This window comes from Delphinus delphis, chromosome 3 (assembly GCF_949987515.2).
Source record: "Delphinus delphis chromosome 3, mDelDel1.2, whole genome shotgun sequence".
Taxonomy (NCBI): domain Eukaryota; kingdom Metazoa; phylum Chordata; class Mammalia; order Artiodactyla; family Delphinidae; genus Delphinus; species Delphinus delphis.
Genome location: NC_082685.1, coordinates 42,927,213 through 42,943,326, shown reverse-complemented (window position 1 = coordinate 42,943,326; position 16,114 = coordinate 42,927,213). Strand labels below are relative to the sequence as shown.

General features: G+C 38.1%; 2 protein-coding genes across 4 annotated transcripts in view; one reads left to right on the top strand and one right to left on the bottom strand.

The window, feature by feature from the left end:
* Positions 1–15,422, top strand: part of CNOT8 (CCR4-NOT transcription complex subunit 8) — a 47,731-nt gene extending 32,309 nt beyond the window's left edge. The window contains exon 7 of one of the 2 annotated variants that reach the window (XM_060008463.1): positions 15,142–15,422. In XM_060008463.1, the coding sequence (XP_059864446.1) occupies positions 15,142–15,204 (63 nt within the window). In that variant the 3' untranslated portion in view covers positions 15,205–15,422. Of the gene's footprint in view, positions 1–3,771; positions 5,049–15,141 lie in introns of those variants that run through there. The other variant, XM_060008461.1, reaches the window with a different exon arrangement.
* The window catches only part of GEMIN5 (gem nuclear organelle associated protein 5), a 42,014-nt gene that overhangs the window by 18,122 nt on the left and 7,778 nt on the right, over positions 1–16,114 (bottom strand). For both annotated transcript variants that reach the window (XM_060008459.1, XM_060008458.1), the window contains exons 7-15: positions 15,478–15,643; positions 14,396–14,608; positions 13,309–13,394; positions 9,480–9,562; positions 7,970–8,106; positions 6,650–6,723; positions 5,764–5,945; positions 1,612–1,751; positions 451–622 (exon numbers count right to left, since the gene is read on the bottom strand). In XM_060008459.1, coding sequence (XP_059864442.1) covers positions 451–622; positions 1,612–1,751; positions 5,764–5,945; positions 6,650–6,723; positions 7,970–8,106; positions 9,480–9,562; positions 13,309–13,394; positions 14,396–14,608; positions 15,478–15,643 — 1,253 coding nt within the window. The remainder of the gene's footprint in view (positions 1–450; positions 623–1,611; positions 1,752–5,763; positions 5,946–6,649; positions 6,724–7,969; positions 8,107–9,479; positions 9,563–13,308; positions 13,395–14,395; positions 14,609–15,477; positions 15,644–16,114) is intronic.

Genomic DNA, 16,114 nt, shown 5'->3' with positions numbered 1-16,114 from the left:
TAGCCAGAAATGAAATTCTGTTAATTATTTCAAGTTCAGAATGTCCCAGATTTGGATAGCCAGCCCCTTCAAGCTGGCTTCTTTGTCCTTTTGATGATCTCTATTCTTTGAGCACTTCCTTCCTTTGTGGCATATGATGTTGCAGGCTCATCTTGTATTTTTCCTGTCCTAACCTGGAATTAGCCATTTCTCCAGAAGCCCTGGTCAGTCCCTTTTAATGGAGAATGATATTTAGAAAACAAGATCTGGGTGCTAGGTATACTTGTTACTATTTGGGTATTGTCCTCAGGCCCCTCATGGCTGCTATCCTTGCTTGGGCTTCCAACCCTACCATCCTGTTGCTGCCGCCCTGCATGAATGTCTTCCTTGCTTGACTCCAGTCAACTCACTTACTGAGGAAAGGAGAAAGGGAATTAGGCAAGCCTTTATGGGCTCCAGGGTTTGACTGACCTTGAGGAGGTCGGGAATGTTCTTGCATGGAAGTGAGCCATTTGTACACACAGAAGTCATCTGCCCCTGAGTAGATGCAGTCTGGATCCAACGGGGACCATGCGATGCAAAGCAGTCGACCTCGATGTCCTCGGAAATTGCATAGAGGCTCTTCCTGGAGAGTATCCCACACCTAGAACCAAAAGTCACACAAGAGAATAATTTCTCGTTATTCTATTGTTTTTTGGGGGGGTATAGATTTTAGAAAAAATCTGTGTACTCTTATTTCCTCTTGTGATTTGTACTTTTAGGATTTCAGTTTCAGAAAGTGCTATTTCCTGTGGGAGATTTTTGTATTCTGGGATATAGAGGCATTCCCATGTGGATGATTTTGAGTAAGCTTTAATGGTGCCCTATGGATTTCACTGTCCTCAACCAGTATCGTATGTTATTTTTGGGCTGGGGATTCAGATACCATGAAGAGAATTCTAATTCAGAGCCCACACCTGCACATGTGATGGATGCTTAGGGTTCTAACTTCTCACAGGTGATTCTTCTGTCTGTGGGCAAATGATCAATTTCCTTGCTGTTTCTTGAATTACTCCAGTCTGCGCTGCACAAAGGGTAGCCCATCATGGCTCTCAGCTCTGTGCAGATAGCTCATTGACCACTCAATACTGAGACAGACATCCATCACAGATGATAGATCCTAAGGTCTCTTCTGGTTCTGATATCCGAAACTCACCCCATACCTCTGGTTTGGCACCTCATCTTTATTTTTGAGAACTTGGAGGTCTGAGTTACCAATTTATTATTAGAAACATTTTTTCATTACTTATAGTCACCATTCTGTGATAGAACAGAATGGGAGGAGTACTTTTCACATCAACTTTAGTCCATTAAACTGACAGTAGGTCAGAATGAAATCTTTAAAAACATCAGAATTTAGCTAGTTCCTGTTAATATTTCCCCTTTCATCTAAGTAAAATGCACCCCAGACTTAGCCTGCCAAGGGCCCAGATATGTTTAATAAACTAAAATGCCCTCTAGAGCTCAGAAAAATCCCTTTCTATAGAAGATAATGGTGAGGGAAGGAGTCTGTACAAAACTGGGGGAAAGGAGGAAAGAGTTTGAGTTAGAGTACACAGTGAAGAACCCACTGAATCAAGGACGCAATAGTACCTGAGCTGTACCATCATAGGAAGCAGATATCAGCCTTCCGTCATGATGTGGGCTCCATGCCAGACTGGTAATCTTGGCTGTGTGCCCTGAGAGGGTCCGGTAGGGCTCTGTAATGGTCACTGGAGATTCAGGATTGCTCTCTATAAGACAAGGGGATGATGTCATTTCTACCAGCAACAACTACAGAAAGACATAAAGGAGGGTATTAACATGGCAAGAGTCAAGATTTTGCCACGTGCTTTCTGTGTGATTTTCAATATTGTTTCTACGTGGGCAGTGTTGTTTAGTAGTTAAGTGCGTAGGCATATCCACAGTGCCTGGCACATGGGCTTACTGCAAGAAGTATTAGCTATCATTCTTTCTTTCTAAAAGCCATCAAAATGAAAATAATATATTTTGGATGTGATACCAAGAACATATCATGTATATGGCACTCTAGCTAAAAATGTGTGACCTGAATCTAGTCATGAGAAAATAGGAGACCAAACTAAATTGAGGGGACATCTACAAAATAACAGGCTGGCATTCTTCAAAAAAATCAACATGAGGGACTTCCCTGGTGGTCCCGTGGTTAAGACTCCACACTTCCAATGCAGGGGGCATGGGTTCGATCCCTGGTTGGGGAACAAGGATCTCACAGGCTGCGTGGTGCGGCAAAAAAAAAAAGGCTGACACACTGTTCTAGATATAAAAGACAATATTGGATCAATTGACAACACTAGAATAAGCATGGCAGATCAAACTATTGTATTAAATTAATTGAAGTTTATAATGGAATTATGGTTATGTAAGGGAATAGCCTTATTCTTACAAAATACACAAATATTAAGGGATATGGGGCATGACACATGCAACACAAACAGTTTGGAAAAATACGTACATACACACACAGAACAAATCAAATATGACAAAATATAAGTTGTTGAATCTGTGAAGGGTATATGGGAGTCCTTTGTACTATTCTTGCAACTTTCCTCTAAGTCTCAATTATTTAAATATAAGAAGGTAAAAATAAAATCAAATGGATTCTGGCCATTTTTTTCCTTTTTCTGTTATTCAGTAGATATGAAATAAAAAACAAACTAGGGTGACAGTATTACAGTAGAAAAAGATCTGCACTGCTCTTAAGTATTAAGTTAATGCTCTGCAATAAATGATGCTGAGAAAACTGGACAGCTACCTGTAAAAGAATGAAATTACAACATTTTCTCATACTGTATACAAAAATAAACTCAAAACGGATTAAAGACCTAAATGTAAGACGTGAAATCTTAGAACTCCTAGAAGAGAACTCTTCGACATAAATCATAGCAGTATTGTTTTTGGCTCAGTCTCCTAAGGCAAAAGGAACAAAAGCAAAAATAAATAAATGGAACCTAATTAAACTTAAAAGCTTTTGCACAGCAAAGGAAACCATGGACAAAACGAAAAGACAACCTACTGAATGGGAGAAAATATTTGCAAATGACGGATAAGGGATTATTTCCAAAATACCTAAACAGCTCATAGATCTCAGTGTCAAAAAAACAAACCACCCAATTAAAAAATGGGCAGAACACCTGAACAGACATCTTTCCAAAGAAGATATGGCCAACAGGCACATGGAAGGATGCTCAGCATCGCTAATTATCAGAGAAATGCAAATCAAAACCACAATCACATCATTTCAAACCTGTCAGAATGGCTATCATCAAAAAGAACACAAATAGGGACTTTCCTGGTGGCACAGTGGTTAAGAATCCGCCTGCCAATGCAGGGGACACGGGTTCGAGCCCTGCTCCGGGAAGATCCCACATGCCGCAGAGTGACTAAGGCTGTGTGCCACAACTACTGAGCCTGTGCTCTAGAGCCCGTGAGCCACAACTACTGAGCCCGTGTGCCACAACTACTGAAGCACACGCACCTAGAGCCTGTGCTCTGCAACAGAGAAGCCACTGCAATAAGAAGCCCATGCACCGCAACGAAGAGTAGCCCCTACTTGCTGCAACTAGAGAAAGCCTGTGTGCAGCAACGAAGACCCAATGCAGCCAAAGAAAAAAAAACAAAAAACACAAAACAAAACACAAACACAAATAACAAATGTTGGTGAGAATGTGGAGAAAAGAGAACTCTGGTACATTATTATTATTATTTTTTCTCTCTCTTTTTTTTTCCCTCTAGTACATTATTGGTGGGAATGTAACTGGTGCAGCCACTATGGAAAACAGTATGGAGGTGCCTCAGAAAACTAAAAATAGAAGTACTATATGACCCAGCAATTCCACTCCTGGGCATATATCCAAAAAAAATGAAAACACTAATTCTAAAAGATACATGTACTCCAATGTTCATAGCAACATTATTTACAACTGCCAAAATATGGAAGCAACCTAAATGTCCATCAACAGATGAATGGATAAAGATGTGGTATATATGTACAATGGAATATTACTCAGTCATAAGGAAGAAGGAAGTTCTGCTGTTTGCAACAAAAGAGACCTAGAGGGTATTATGCTAAGTGAAATAAGTCAGACTGAGAAAGACAAATACTGTATGTTTTCACTTATATGTGGAATCTAAAAAATAAAATGAATAAATGTAACAAAACAGAAACAGACTCGCAGATATAGAGAGCAAACTAGTGGTTATCAGTGGGGAGAGGGCAGAGGGGAGGGGCAAGATGGGAGTGTGGGATTAAGAGGTACAAAGCTGTATATAAAATAAATAAGCAATAAGGATATGTTGTATAGCACAGGGAAAGATAGCCATTATTTTATAATAACTTTATTATTTATTTATTATTATTATTATTTTTGCGCTACGTGGGCCTCTCACTGCTGTGGCCTCTCCCGTTGTGGAGCACAGGCTCCGGACGCGCAGGCTCAGTGGCCATGGCTCACGGGCCCAGCCGCTCTGCGGCATGTGGGATCTTCCTGGACCGGGGCACGAACCTGCGTCCCCTGCATCGGCAGGCGGACTCTCAACCACTGCGCCACCAGGGAAGCCCATATAATAACTTTAAATGGATATAATCTATAAAAATACTGAATCGCTATGTTGTCTACCTAAAACTAATACGATATTGTAAATCAACTATACTTCAGTTTAAAAAAATTAAGTTTATGTCCTTTGCCAAAGTAGATATTTAATTTGGAATCAGAGGACTAGGATAAGCTTTCTAACATATCATGCTTATTAGTTACAAACTGTCTGCTATTTATTATTAGCAAAATCTATGTACACTATTAGTTTTCCTATATTCCTTTTAACTTGAGAGAGTCACTGCTAGAATAAAAATTGTTTTGTTATTACAAATAAAGATTCTCAGGAAATCACTGGAAATTAGTTCTAGAGAAATTTAAAATGTCAACTTGAAATTTTCACTATGGTTGACAGCACATACTCTCCAGCACTTTGGAAACAGATTAGTGTCACATTATAATTTCTTCATATTAGAAAAAAAGTAACTACATCTCCTTCACATTAAAAGAACAGGCGCCTCTGACCACTATTATGATTCTTCTGGGTGCTGAAGAAATTCAGAGAAGTTTAAGATTCATTAAGGAATACATCATATGAAAATATGAAAAAGATCAACGTGCCAGGCAGGGACTAGTAGTTACTAGAACACATGCAGACTCTGCAATTAGACAATTTGGGTTTGAGTCTAGGCTCTATCGTATACTAGCTGTGGGACTTACGGAAGTGAGCTAACCTCTGTGCACCTCAATTTAATCAGGAAAATGAAGATAACAAAACCTGCCTCCCAGGACTGTGAGAATTAGCTGCAGTCACACATGGAAACACTGAGGGAAGGGGATACAAACTGGCAAAATCTTTTTGGAGAGCGACAGTTTCACACAAGATGAAAAGTCATATCCCTACCCCTGGCCTGGAATAACTATAGCAATAACTATACTTTAGAAAATCTGGAGAAAACATGCCGCAAACTAATAACACTGGTTTTTACTGAGGGATGGGATTAGGGAATTTTGTCATGTTTGAAACTTTTGTTGTATTTTAAATAAGGTGAATATACTATTTTTGAAAGCAGAAAAATTATAAAAATAGTATTTACTTTAATACCGAAAAGAAAGGAAAAAGGCACAGAAATTGGAACAAGAAGTAGTGGAACACATATACCACCCCAATATGGAAAGAAACCAAAGTTACCTATGACGGTCTGTAGGTTGTGCACATAAATGACTGCATTGTTGGACCCAGAGGCCATCAGATAGCTCAGCTCTGGCTGGCTGCCATACTCATGATGCCAGCTAATAGTATTCACAAGCTTGTGATGCTGCTGGATGGTGCAGATCAGTTTCAAGTTAGGAACCTTGAATATTTCTATTGATCTGGAATAAGAAACACACCAAGACAAGAAAGATGGATGCTCAAATTACAGTCCAATGCAAACAGGTATCTCCCTCATCCCATCAGTCAAAGAAAGGTGAGATGGAATAGGATAACCCTATATAAACTGCAGAGGTTACTCTCTCACAAAGAACCAGACACAAAAAGTAGTCTTTCAAACAGTTTTCACAAATCTCAACAATCTCTGGAAAGTTGTGTTTATCAGGCTCTTATAATAAATGGTGCAAGGGAGAAGCTAAAAGAAGAATTAATAAACAAATGGCTGAAATAGGACTATGTTACTATGATCAACATTGGAAAGGGGAAAAAAAAAACCCCCAAAAAACAAAAACAAAAGAAAAAGATGTTGCAAAGGGCATGGTGAGGCCTAAAAAGCATTTCTGCCTAGGTTTACTATAAAAAAAATGAAGGGAGATTTAGGCAGTTTAGTTCTGGAGATGAGGATTCTGTGAAGCACACAACAGCCAAAACACAGAGTAGTGCTGAGTACTCTTTGGGCTGAAAATATTTAACTTATTTTGCAGTTCTCAAAGATGCAGAGAGCTGAGTCATTTAAGGATATCAAGGATAAGTCAGAACATCAAATACAACTAGGTTTTCCCAACTAACATTACAGATGGCATTAGCTTGTGATCAAATATATGCGCAATTACAAAGTTTTTTTTATAAAGAAACAAACACATACCCATCTTCATTGCCAAGAGCCATGATTTTGCCATCTGCTTTCCAGCTGATCTCTGTGTGTACAGGCAATTTGTACTAGAAAGCAAAACAAACCAATCTTGACTGAAAACATTGTTCTTCTTACAAATCAGTGATGACAGTGTGGGGAAAAAAAAGAAAATCCCTAGTTTAAAAATGTTCTAATTGTACAACAGCCATTCTTATAAATAATCTACGTAATTCGCCAAAGAGGTACTAAGAGCAACTGTTTGAAATACGATTTCTTAAATGGGATAAAGAAGAGGCCAGTAAATACTACATGTCTGCAGTGTCTAACCTTGTGAAATGAACTTAATTAAAATGATTTTTATCCCACAATAAGACATGAAACATATCCATTGGCTTTGATAACATGGGGGTCGTCGCCTTTTTAATAGAAGTCATACACACTACGCTTTTTTCTTCCTATCTCTTCTGTTTCTTTTCCAGAATCTTTTTTTTTTCCTAACTTTTTTTGGTGTTCCCCAAAGCTGCCTGGGCCCTCTTCTTTTCTTACTTGTCTCTTTAGATCACCTCATACATACCTGCAGCTTCTTTAGCTACCATTCATGTGAAGAGACTCCAAATTTCTATTTCCAGCCCAAACTCCTTATATGAGCCTCTGATCCATACATTTAACTGTCACAAAACTAAAAGTTTGTTAAGAATAGGAATTTTGTCTCTTTTATTCATTGTTGAATGTTAATGTTCAGTTGACATTTAAGACATGAAGGAATACAGTCAACAAAAATAATTCAATTTATGATTAAATGTTATTTTTATGCTAGCCATACAAAATAGTGAGCAACAGTAAAAAATGCTCATTTGAAAGAGTAAGGAAATCTCAACATTTATGGTTTCATTTAAAAAGACAGTTCTGGCATACAGATACACTGATAGGATGGTAAAGAAAATGTGGCTAAATGTGGAAATCTCAGTCAAGGATATAAGGAAATTATTTGTATTATTTTTGCAACTTTTGTATAAATCTGTAATTATTTCACTAAAAAAATTAAAAACAAAATGACAATTCTGTCTTGAGCAAAATACCTTATATCTGCACTTGAATACCATATTAAAAAATTATTTTTACGAACACCTCACTCTGGAGAAAGTGGCTGGCGTGAAAAGCCTGCTTTATATTCAAGATCAGAAAGTTTATAATAAATCACCATTGCAATTGAGAGACGCTTGAAATCTGCCTGAGCATAATGGATACCTCTTATAATGGCATTTATCATGCAAGATGAGAAGCCAAGAAGATGGAGAGATCATGAGAAGACTTTAGACCACAAGAACTCACTTTGATTGAATTGGTGTCCCTGATGAGTTTGTTGATGTCAAAGGCCTCTCCACTAAGCTTCCAGGGGTTGTGTTGTAAGACAATCCCTTCCCCTCCACAGCTGTATAAAGTGAGGGAAGGTCTGTCCCCTTCTCCTCCTATATGAGATAAGGAAAGAAAGCGTATCCGTTTTGTACTTCACCAGCTTAACTATTTGTTGCTATAGTATGACCATATCATACTATGAGATGTTTTAAAAGAATTACATTAATTTATTGGAATAAAGTCACTGTTCTTTGCATCTGAACACAGTTGTTGGGGGCAGAAATAAACGGTATATTAATTCTACATTAATATTTATAATACAACATATTTGCTTTAAACATTCTTCTGCCACTCAAAATAGTAGGGGTGCCAAAGCTGGGATCAGAAAACATGTTTTCAAAGTTTTGGGGAATTTACCTTCTCTTACCGACAAGTACTCTTTGGGCATTTAAATATATGGAGCTGCAGGACTTGCTATGACTAACTGTAAGAAGCTGTACTCAAAGCAATGATTTCTTTGGCGTTACAGCAATCATCCTGTTGATTTTTAAGAAGCAAACAGTGGTTCTGGTGGGTTTCTGTAAGGGCAAGTTTTATTTTCACCACTGCTAGAACTATGCTTGGCACAAGTCGAGGATCAACATTTGTTGAATGAATGAATGAATGAATGAACGAACTACCACTGCAGTGCTGCTTGAGTTCTGATGATTTACACTGTAAACGTTTACATTATTATGGAAATTTACAGATGTTCCATTATATATGGTGAAGAAAAGATTACCAAAGACTTTTGCTGAACACATTCATTTTTAAAATTCTGCAAGACCTACCACTGTAGGCATAAGAAAGAGAAATATAAGGCTGAGGGGTTAGAAAAGGAAAAGGGTCAGAATACATCAAAGGCAACAAGAGATCATTTGAGAAATTCTAAGTTTGCTCTAACTGTAGGTGAAAACAGATGATCATTAACATTACAATTCTTTTTTTTAAATTTATTTTTTTAATAAATTGCTTATCTTTATTTATTTTTTTGGCCACACTGCATGGCCTGTGGTATCTTAGTTCTCGGACCAGGGATTTAACCTGGGCCTTTGGCAGTAAGAGCACAGAGTCCTAACCACTGGACTGCCAGGGAATTCCCAACATTATCATTCTGATAAAATTAAAAGGTGATAGCAAATTTTAGTGAAAATCATTAGATTAGGTATCAGGACCAAGCATGAGATAACTATATTCACAATGAAAAAATTCAGCTCAAAGAGATCAAATATGCTTTAGTTTGGAGTTTGGAGAGGCTCATTCTGGGTGAATGCTTTCTAATTTATCACCTGTTACAACTGCCCTCATGGACCCCTGGGAACATAGCAGCTTGCTTAAGTAACCACTGCATTAGAATATTTATGACTCTTTCCAGGTTGCACATCCTAGGATTAAGTTGAAAGAAAGAGAATACTCTCACGTTTGTTACAGAATGACTCACACTTACCGGGTGCCATGGAGGGTACCGGTGGCCCCCAGGCTAATGAGTATACAGTCTTCTTGTGATATGTGCTAGAAATCTGTGGAGGCCTGGGGGGAAGGGGGATTACAAACAGAAAGACTTAAAACAAAAAGATATAGTGGAAAACAGACCATCTTTTTAAAAAAGTTACCTGTTATATAAACTTAGTTGCTGATATTAAAGAAAAATAATTTAACAGTACCCTTCTCCAAATAACTGACTGTAAACAAGCAAACACTTAAATAATATACCATGTAATGATAGCTACTAACAAAATAATTAAGTCCCGAACATACTTCACCCAGTAAAAGAATGCTATTAACCTCCCCAACTGGCCAGCTTGGGATCAATCTCCCCATCTCTGTCAAATATTCTAATATTACTGTAGTTATATACCAGTGTAAAGGCTATCACAACTAGAGAAAAACAGGACAAGACAGAAAATGCAAACTGTTAAGCCCAGAACTAAGGTTACTGCTAAGCATATATTATCACCATGCAGATGTATCCACCTTATATTCAAGTAAAAGACTGGAAGTCATTTTTGGCTTACCCTGTCGTTAACATCACATTCTTTTTTTTTTTTTTTTTTTTTTTTTTGCGGTACGCGGGCCTCTCACTGTTGTGGCCTCTCCCATTGTGGAGCACAGGCTCCGGACGTGCAGGCTCAGCGGCCATGGCTCACGGGCCTAGCCGCTCCGCGGCATGTGGGATCTTCCCGGACTGGGGCAGGAACCCGTGTCCCCTGCATCGGCAGGCGGACTCCCAACCACTGCACCACCAGGGAAGCCCTATTTTACAGTTTTTAAAGGTTACTTTCCATTTAATTATTACAAAATACTGGCGCTATTCCCCATGTTGTACAGTACATCCTTGAGCCTCTCTTACACCCAATAGTTTGTACCTCCCACTCCCCCACCCCTATAGTCCACCCCACCCCAACCACTAGTTTGTTCTCTGTATCTGTGAGTCTGCTTCTTTTTTGTTATATTCACTAGTTTGTTGTATTTTTTAGATTCCACATATAAGTGATAGCATACAGTATTTGTCTTTCTCTGTCTGACTTATTTCACTTCACATAATACCCTCCACATCCATCCAAGTTGCTTCAAATGGCAAAATTTCATTATTTTTTATGGCTGAGTAGTTATTCCATTGTGTATGTGTGTGTGTATATACACACAACTTTTTTGTCCTTTCATCTGTTGATAGACACTTAGGTTGCTTCCATATCTAGGCAGTTGTAAATAATGCTGCTATGAACACTGGGGTGCATGTATCTTTTCGAATTAGTGTTTTTGTTTTTTTTGGATATATACCCAGGAGTGGAATTGCTGGATCATATGGTAGTTCTTTTTGAGTTTTTGATTTTTTTTTTTTTAAAGAAACGTTGCTCTTCAGGGTATTTTTGAAGGTTGCTGTGGTGATTAATAATATGTGATGTGTCAGGACAGAGCAGTGCGGTTATTACCTTTAACATATACTGTATTCTTTGTATAATTTTAGAATTCCAGGATTCTAGAACCTATGACTGAACTAACTTAGCTGTTGACTTCTTTATTTCCATGTATCTGACACATTTACCATTATCACTCTAGACAATGAACCAATTTTTCTTTGGCTGAAAGAAGTAGAATAAGCATTTCTGGCTGAATACTAACAATGTACCTACAGCAACATCCTTCCTCCTACTACATACCTTTGCTGGTATCAGTTTGGATATTCAGCTTATAATAACCAAACGATAGTAATTTACCAGAATTAGTCAGCAGTTTTGTGATGACACAAACCTATTTAAATTGATATATAGTTTTATTTTATTAAATACTTCTTTGAAATAGTGTAGCCTTTTAAAAAAAAGCTAGATATGAAGAAAAATAGTTAATGCGTATTCAGTTATACATAAGTACCTAAAAAACTGGCATATAAAAAGGTTAGCTGCACAGTATAATGAATGATTCTCTCTTAGATGCAAATGATCTTTAGGCAACCTTTTTCTGTAAAGGGCCAGATAGTCAGTGCTTCAGGCTTCGTGAAGCATGCAATTTCTGTCACAACTCGTTTATTCTGCTGTGGTAGCATGAAAGCAGCCTCAGACAAGAGGTAAAAAAAAATGAGTGTGGGGCTTCCCAGGTGACGCAGTGGTTAAGAATCCTCCTGCCAAGGCAGGGGACACGGGTTTCAGCCCTGGTCCAGGAAGATACCACATGCCGCGGAGCAACTAAGCCCGTGCGCCACAACTACTGAGCCTGCACTCTAGAGCCTGCGAGCCACAACTACTGAGTCCGTGTGCCACAACTACTGAAGCCTGCATGCCTAGAGCTCGTGCTCCGCAACAAGAGAAGCCACCACAATGAGAAGCCCGCGCACCGCAATGAAGAGTAGCCCCCACTCACTGCAACTAGAGAAAGCCCATGCACAGCAACAAAGACCCAATGCGGCCAAAAAAAAAAAGAAAGAGCATGGCTGGGCTCTAATAAAACTTTACTTATGGACAGAGAAATCTGAATTTTATTTACTTTTCATACATTGTGAAATATTCTTTTGATTCTTTTTCATTTATTTCAAAAGATAAAACTATTCTTAACTCATGGGCCATAATTCTCTAATCCCTGGCCTAGAACAGTGCTGTCCAATAAAGTAGCCCTTAGCCAAATATGGCCCTTGGGCACTGGAAGTGTGGCTCATGCAACTAACAACTCAATTTCTAATTTTATTTATTTTTAATTACTTTAACTATAAATAGTCACACATGGCCAGTGGCTACCAAACTGAACAGTGCAGGTCTGGAATCTAATCAAGCATCTAGAATAGCTGTGCCCAGTAGATTTATACTGTGAGCCACATCTGCAACTCAAAGCTTTCTAGTAGCCAAGTTAACAGAAGTAAAAGAAACAAGTGAAATTCAATTTTAAGAATGTATTTTATTTAGCTCAGTATATAAAAAGTATTATCTTTTAAAATATAGTGAAAATAAATAATTACTGAGGCATTTTACATTCTTTTCTGGGGACTAAGCCTTTGAACTCTCGAGTATGTTTTACACTCAGCACATCTCAGTAGCCACCTGTGACTAAAGACTACTGTAATGGACAGTGCAGCTCTAGACAGTTTATAGGAAATACAGGGAATACAAGGAATATAGGAAACACAGGGAATAGTGAAATGAGTTACAAGTCACCACAAAGAATTAAGAAGTCCAAAATGCAGAATATGCTACAAAACAACTTATCTGGAATCTTCAAATTGAAAAGGCAATGTTATGGAAAGAAGTGGGGGATTATTCTAGAATAAGAGACTAAAGAGACATAACAAAATACAATGTGTGATCCCTGACTGAAAAAAGTTTGAAAAAAAAAACACTCAGGAAAACGTTTTTGGCTCAAATGAGGAAATTTGTATATGCACTGGATATTAGCTCATATTATGGATATTGTTAATTTTTGTTAAGTGTAGACAAATAAGGCAAGTATGGCAAAATGTTAACTGGTAAATCAAGATGGAAGGTACAGAGATGTTCTTTGTTCTCGGCTTTTAACATTCTTCAATGTCTGAAAACTTTTGTAAAAAAAATGTTGAGGGAAAACAAAAGCAAATGGTTTATTTCAGTGGTTCCCACAGGTCAGATGGGCTGAACCACCATCACCTGAAAAAAATTTTTTAAATAAAATTCTGAGTTCTAAGCCTAAACTCAGAGTCAGAATCTTAAAGATGCTTCCCAGGCCTATTATGATATACATCCAGGTTTATGAACTCAAAATTAACTCACTGACAATTTGGTCAATGGGCTAAATAGGAATCGTCTATTTCTTACTTGTTGGAGTAGGTGTCATACAATCCCACTTTTCCATCATCAGTTCCAAAAGCTAAGCAGCCTTCCTTGGTTGGGTGCCAGCAGAGCTACAAAAAAATGAGGAAAGGGGCAGTGTTAAGGGAATCCTTAGGTTATACTTCAAGTGTTCAGTTGGGAAACTTTCTTGTTCCTTCTGTCTTCTAATTTTAAAAGTAACAAATTCTCATTATTTAAAAGAGAGAAACAAAGAAGTATTAAAAACAAAGTAAAAGCCACCTGTAATCTCACCATCCAAACACCCCATTGCCAATTCTGTATCTTTCTAGACATTTTTTGTGGTTGAACTTTATATATAATTGAAAAAACAAAAATAGGTTCAAACATTTAAATGATGTGCATGATACATTGTTGAGTGGGGAATAAAAGATTCCAGAACAATTCAGAAAATATGATTCTATTCATCATTAACAAAGCTTGGAAAGATACATCACAAACTGTCAACAGTGGTTCTCTGGATGATGGAAGTGGGAGAATGGAGTCAAGGGTGGGGTAGGAAACATTTTTTGCTTCCTACACTTCTGTACTGTGGTTTTCGTTTTGAACCACAAACCTTTATTGCTTTTAGACTAAATAGCCACAACAAAGATATCACTTCGAAGAAAAACAAAAAAATTATACGTATTGTTTTGTAATCTGCATTCCATGTTTTGTAATTTGCATTTTTCATGAATCATTAACATTTTCCCACATCAAAGAAAGATCTACATTATCACTTTTAATAGTTTAATACTATTCCCCATGTGGTTACAATTTAATGTATCTCCTATGAATACACATCCAGGTTATTTCTAATTTCTTACTATTAGAAAACAGTGTGACTTGAACAAAACCTTAATTTTACAAACAAAGCCAAATTTCTGAATTAGGAGGTATGTAATGGGCTTGGTCAGAGAGAGTCCTTCTGCTGTTCCACTTTCAAATTGCATCGAAAATACCCTTGAAGAAGTCTGAATTCCCAACAGAGTTCATTTATATGAACAGGTATTCTCTAAAAGAGAATTAGTTATTTGAAAAAAGTTCGAGGCAAGCTCAGAGAAAGCTTCCTTACCGCTGTAACCTTGGACTTGACACCCTGCCAAAAAATTTTCACATCATAGTTGTTCTTTATGGAGAATGTATTCCATATACGGATCATGCCATCACCAGCGCCTATCGCCAAACAGCCTGTGTCTACAGGAGAGAAAGCCAGACTGTAGGCAAACCCACCAAGGGAAGGCAGGGTCCAGCAGCACTCCAGGGTGGCCATGTCCCAACATTTTACCTGAAAAGATGAAGGGTTAGGGTCTTTATAAAGAAGGTCAGAGAAACAGGGAAAACAATCAACACTTCAAATAGGATGGGCTCAGAATACATCAGGATAATGTAACTTAACTATTCCAGTAGGAATGAGAAAAAAATAATCAGTTATAAATTGTAGAGCTCAGAGGGATCTTAGAATACATTTATTCCCTAAGATGCCAAGTGAATAGAGAGCACAATAAACTAGAACCCAGGCTTCCTGTTTCCCAGAGTTCAGTCGCCTTTCCACTATACTGTATCACTGTATTACAGCATTGGTAATTTTCTCATTTGGCAGACTCAAAAAAAAAAAGATACAGGTGCCTCAGGACAGTGGAAGAATCAGAGTCGTTATCTTCAAAAGCAAAATATTTTATCATAGCCAGTGGAAGAGGAGTGCTGAGTTTTTAATCGTCACTTGTTTAACAGTGACTTGGAAGAGAACGGTCTGTCAAACAAGCCTAGCTTATTGTAAAACAGAAAGGTGTCTCAAGTAAAGCCGATTGTCTCTTACAGAGACTGTGCCAAGAAGGGATGGCTCTGCTACCTGAACGACAGACGAGGGTATCTGAAAGCTAAGGCTTGATGATCTCGCACAGCCTTCCATGGACACATCTACTCTTCCTTGTTGTACCTGCTTTAGCAAAAAGGCATCTTGGTCGTTTCTCAGCTTTCCCCTACTTTTCTGCTGCTAATGTATTTAATGCCAATCAGTAACAGTAACTCTGAACCTGGAACGCGGGGGCAAGGTGAGGTGTGAGAAATAATGTACGGTTTGAAAAAGCCCCCTAATCCCATGCAAGTCCTCAATCACTGCTGTACAGTGCTGAATGCAAAATAAGCTGTTCTTACATCTCTGTCCATTGATGTGGAAAGCAGCAGCTGTTTGTCATCTTCAGTTTGTAGAGGACATAAATTAAACACAATTCTTGAATGATTCTGCCCTTCTGATGAAGCACTAAAGAGGGTATATTTCCGTCTCCAAGACTGAGTGAGATCCCATAGTAGCAGTTCGCCTCTGTGAAGGAAAAACAAGTATTAGTTCTCTTTCATGAGCAATCTGAAAACAAGTGATTTTGGGCCAGAGAGTGTGGGCCCTCAGCTGCAAAATAATTTGTTCATTGTTCCTTTAAGGAGATAAAAATTACATATTCTGAAATACGCACAAAATAATCTCTGGAAAAACACACACAAAAACAAAAAAAAGTCACTGCCTATGGGGAGGGGAACCAAGTAGTGAAGACAGAGGTGGAGAGGGAGCTTTGGAGTTCCCTGGTGGTCTAGTCATTAGGACTTGGTGCTTTCACTGCAGCGGCCCAGGTTCAGTCCCTGGTTGGGAAACTGAGATCCCGCAAGCTGTGTGGTGTGGCCGAAATATTAAAAAAAAAAAGGGAGCTTTACTATATCCTTTCATTCTTTGTGAATCATACAGTTGTACTGGACTACCTTTTGAACAGATTTTCCTGAAAGCTTTAATTATAAAATGCCA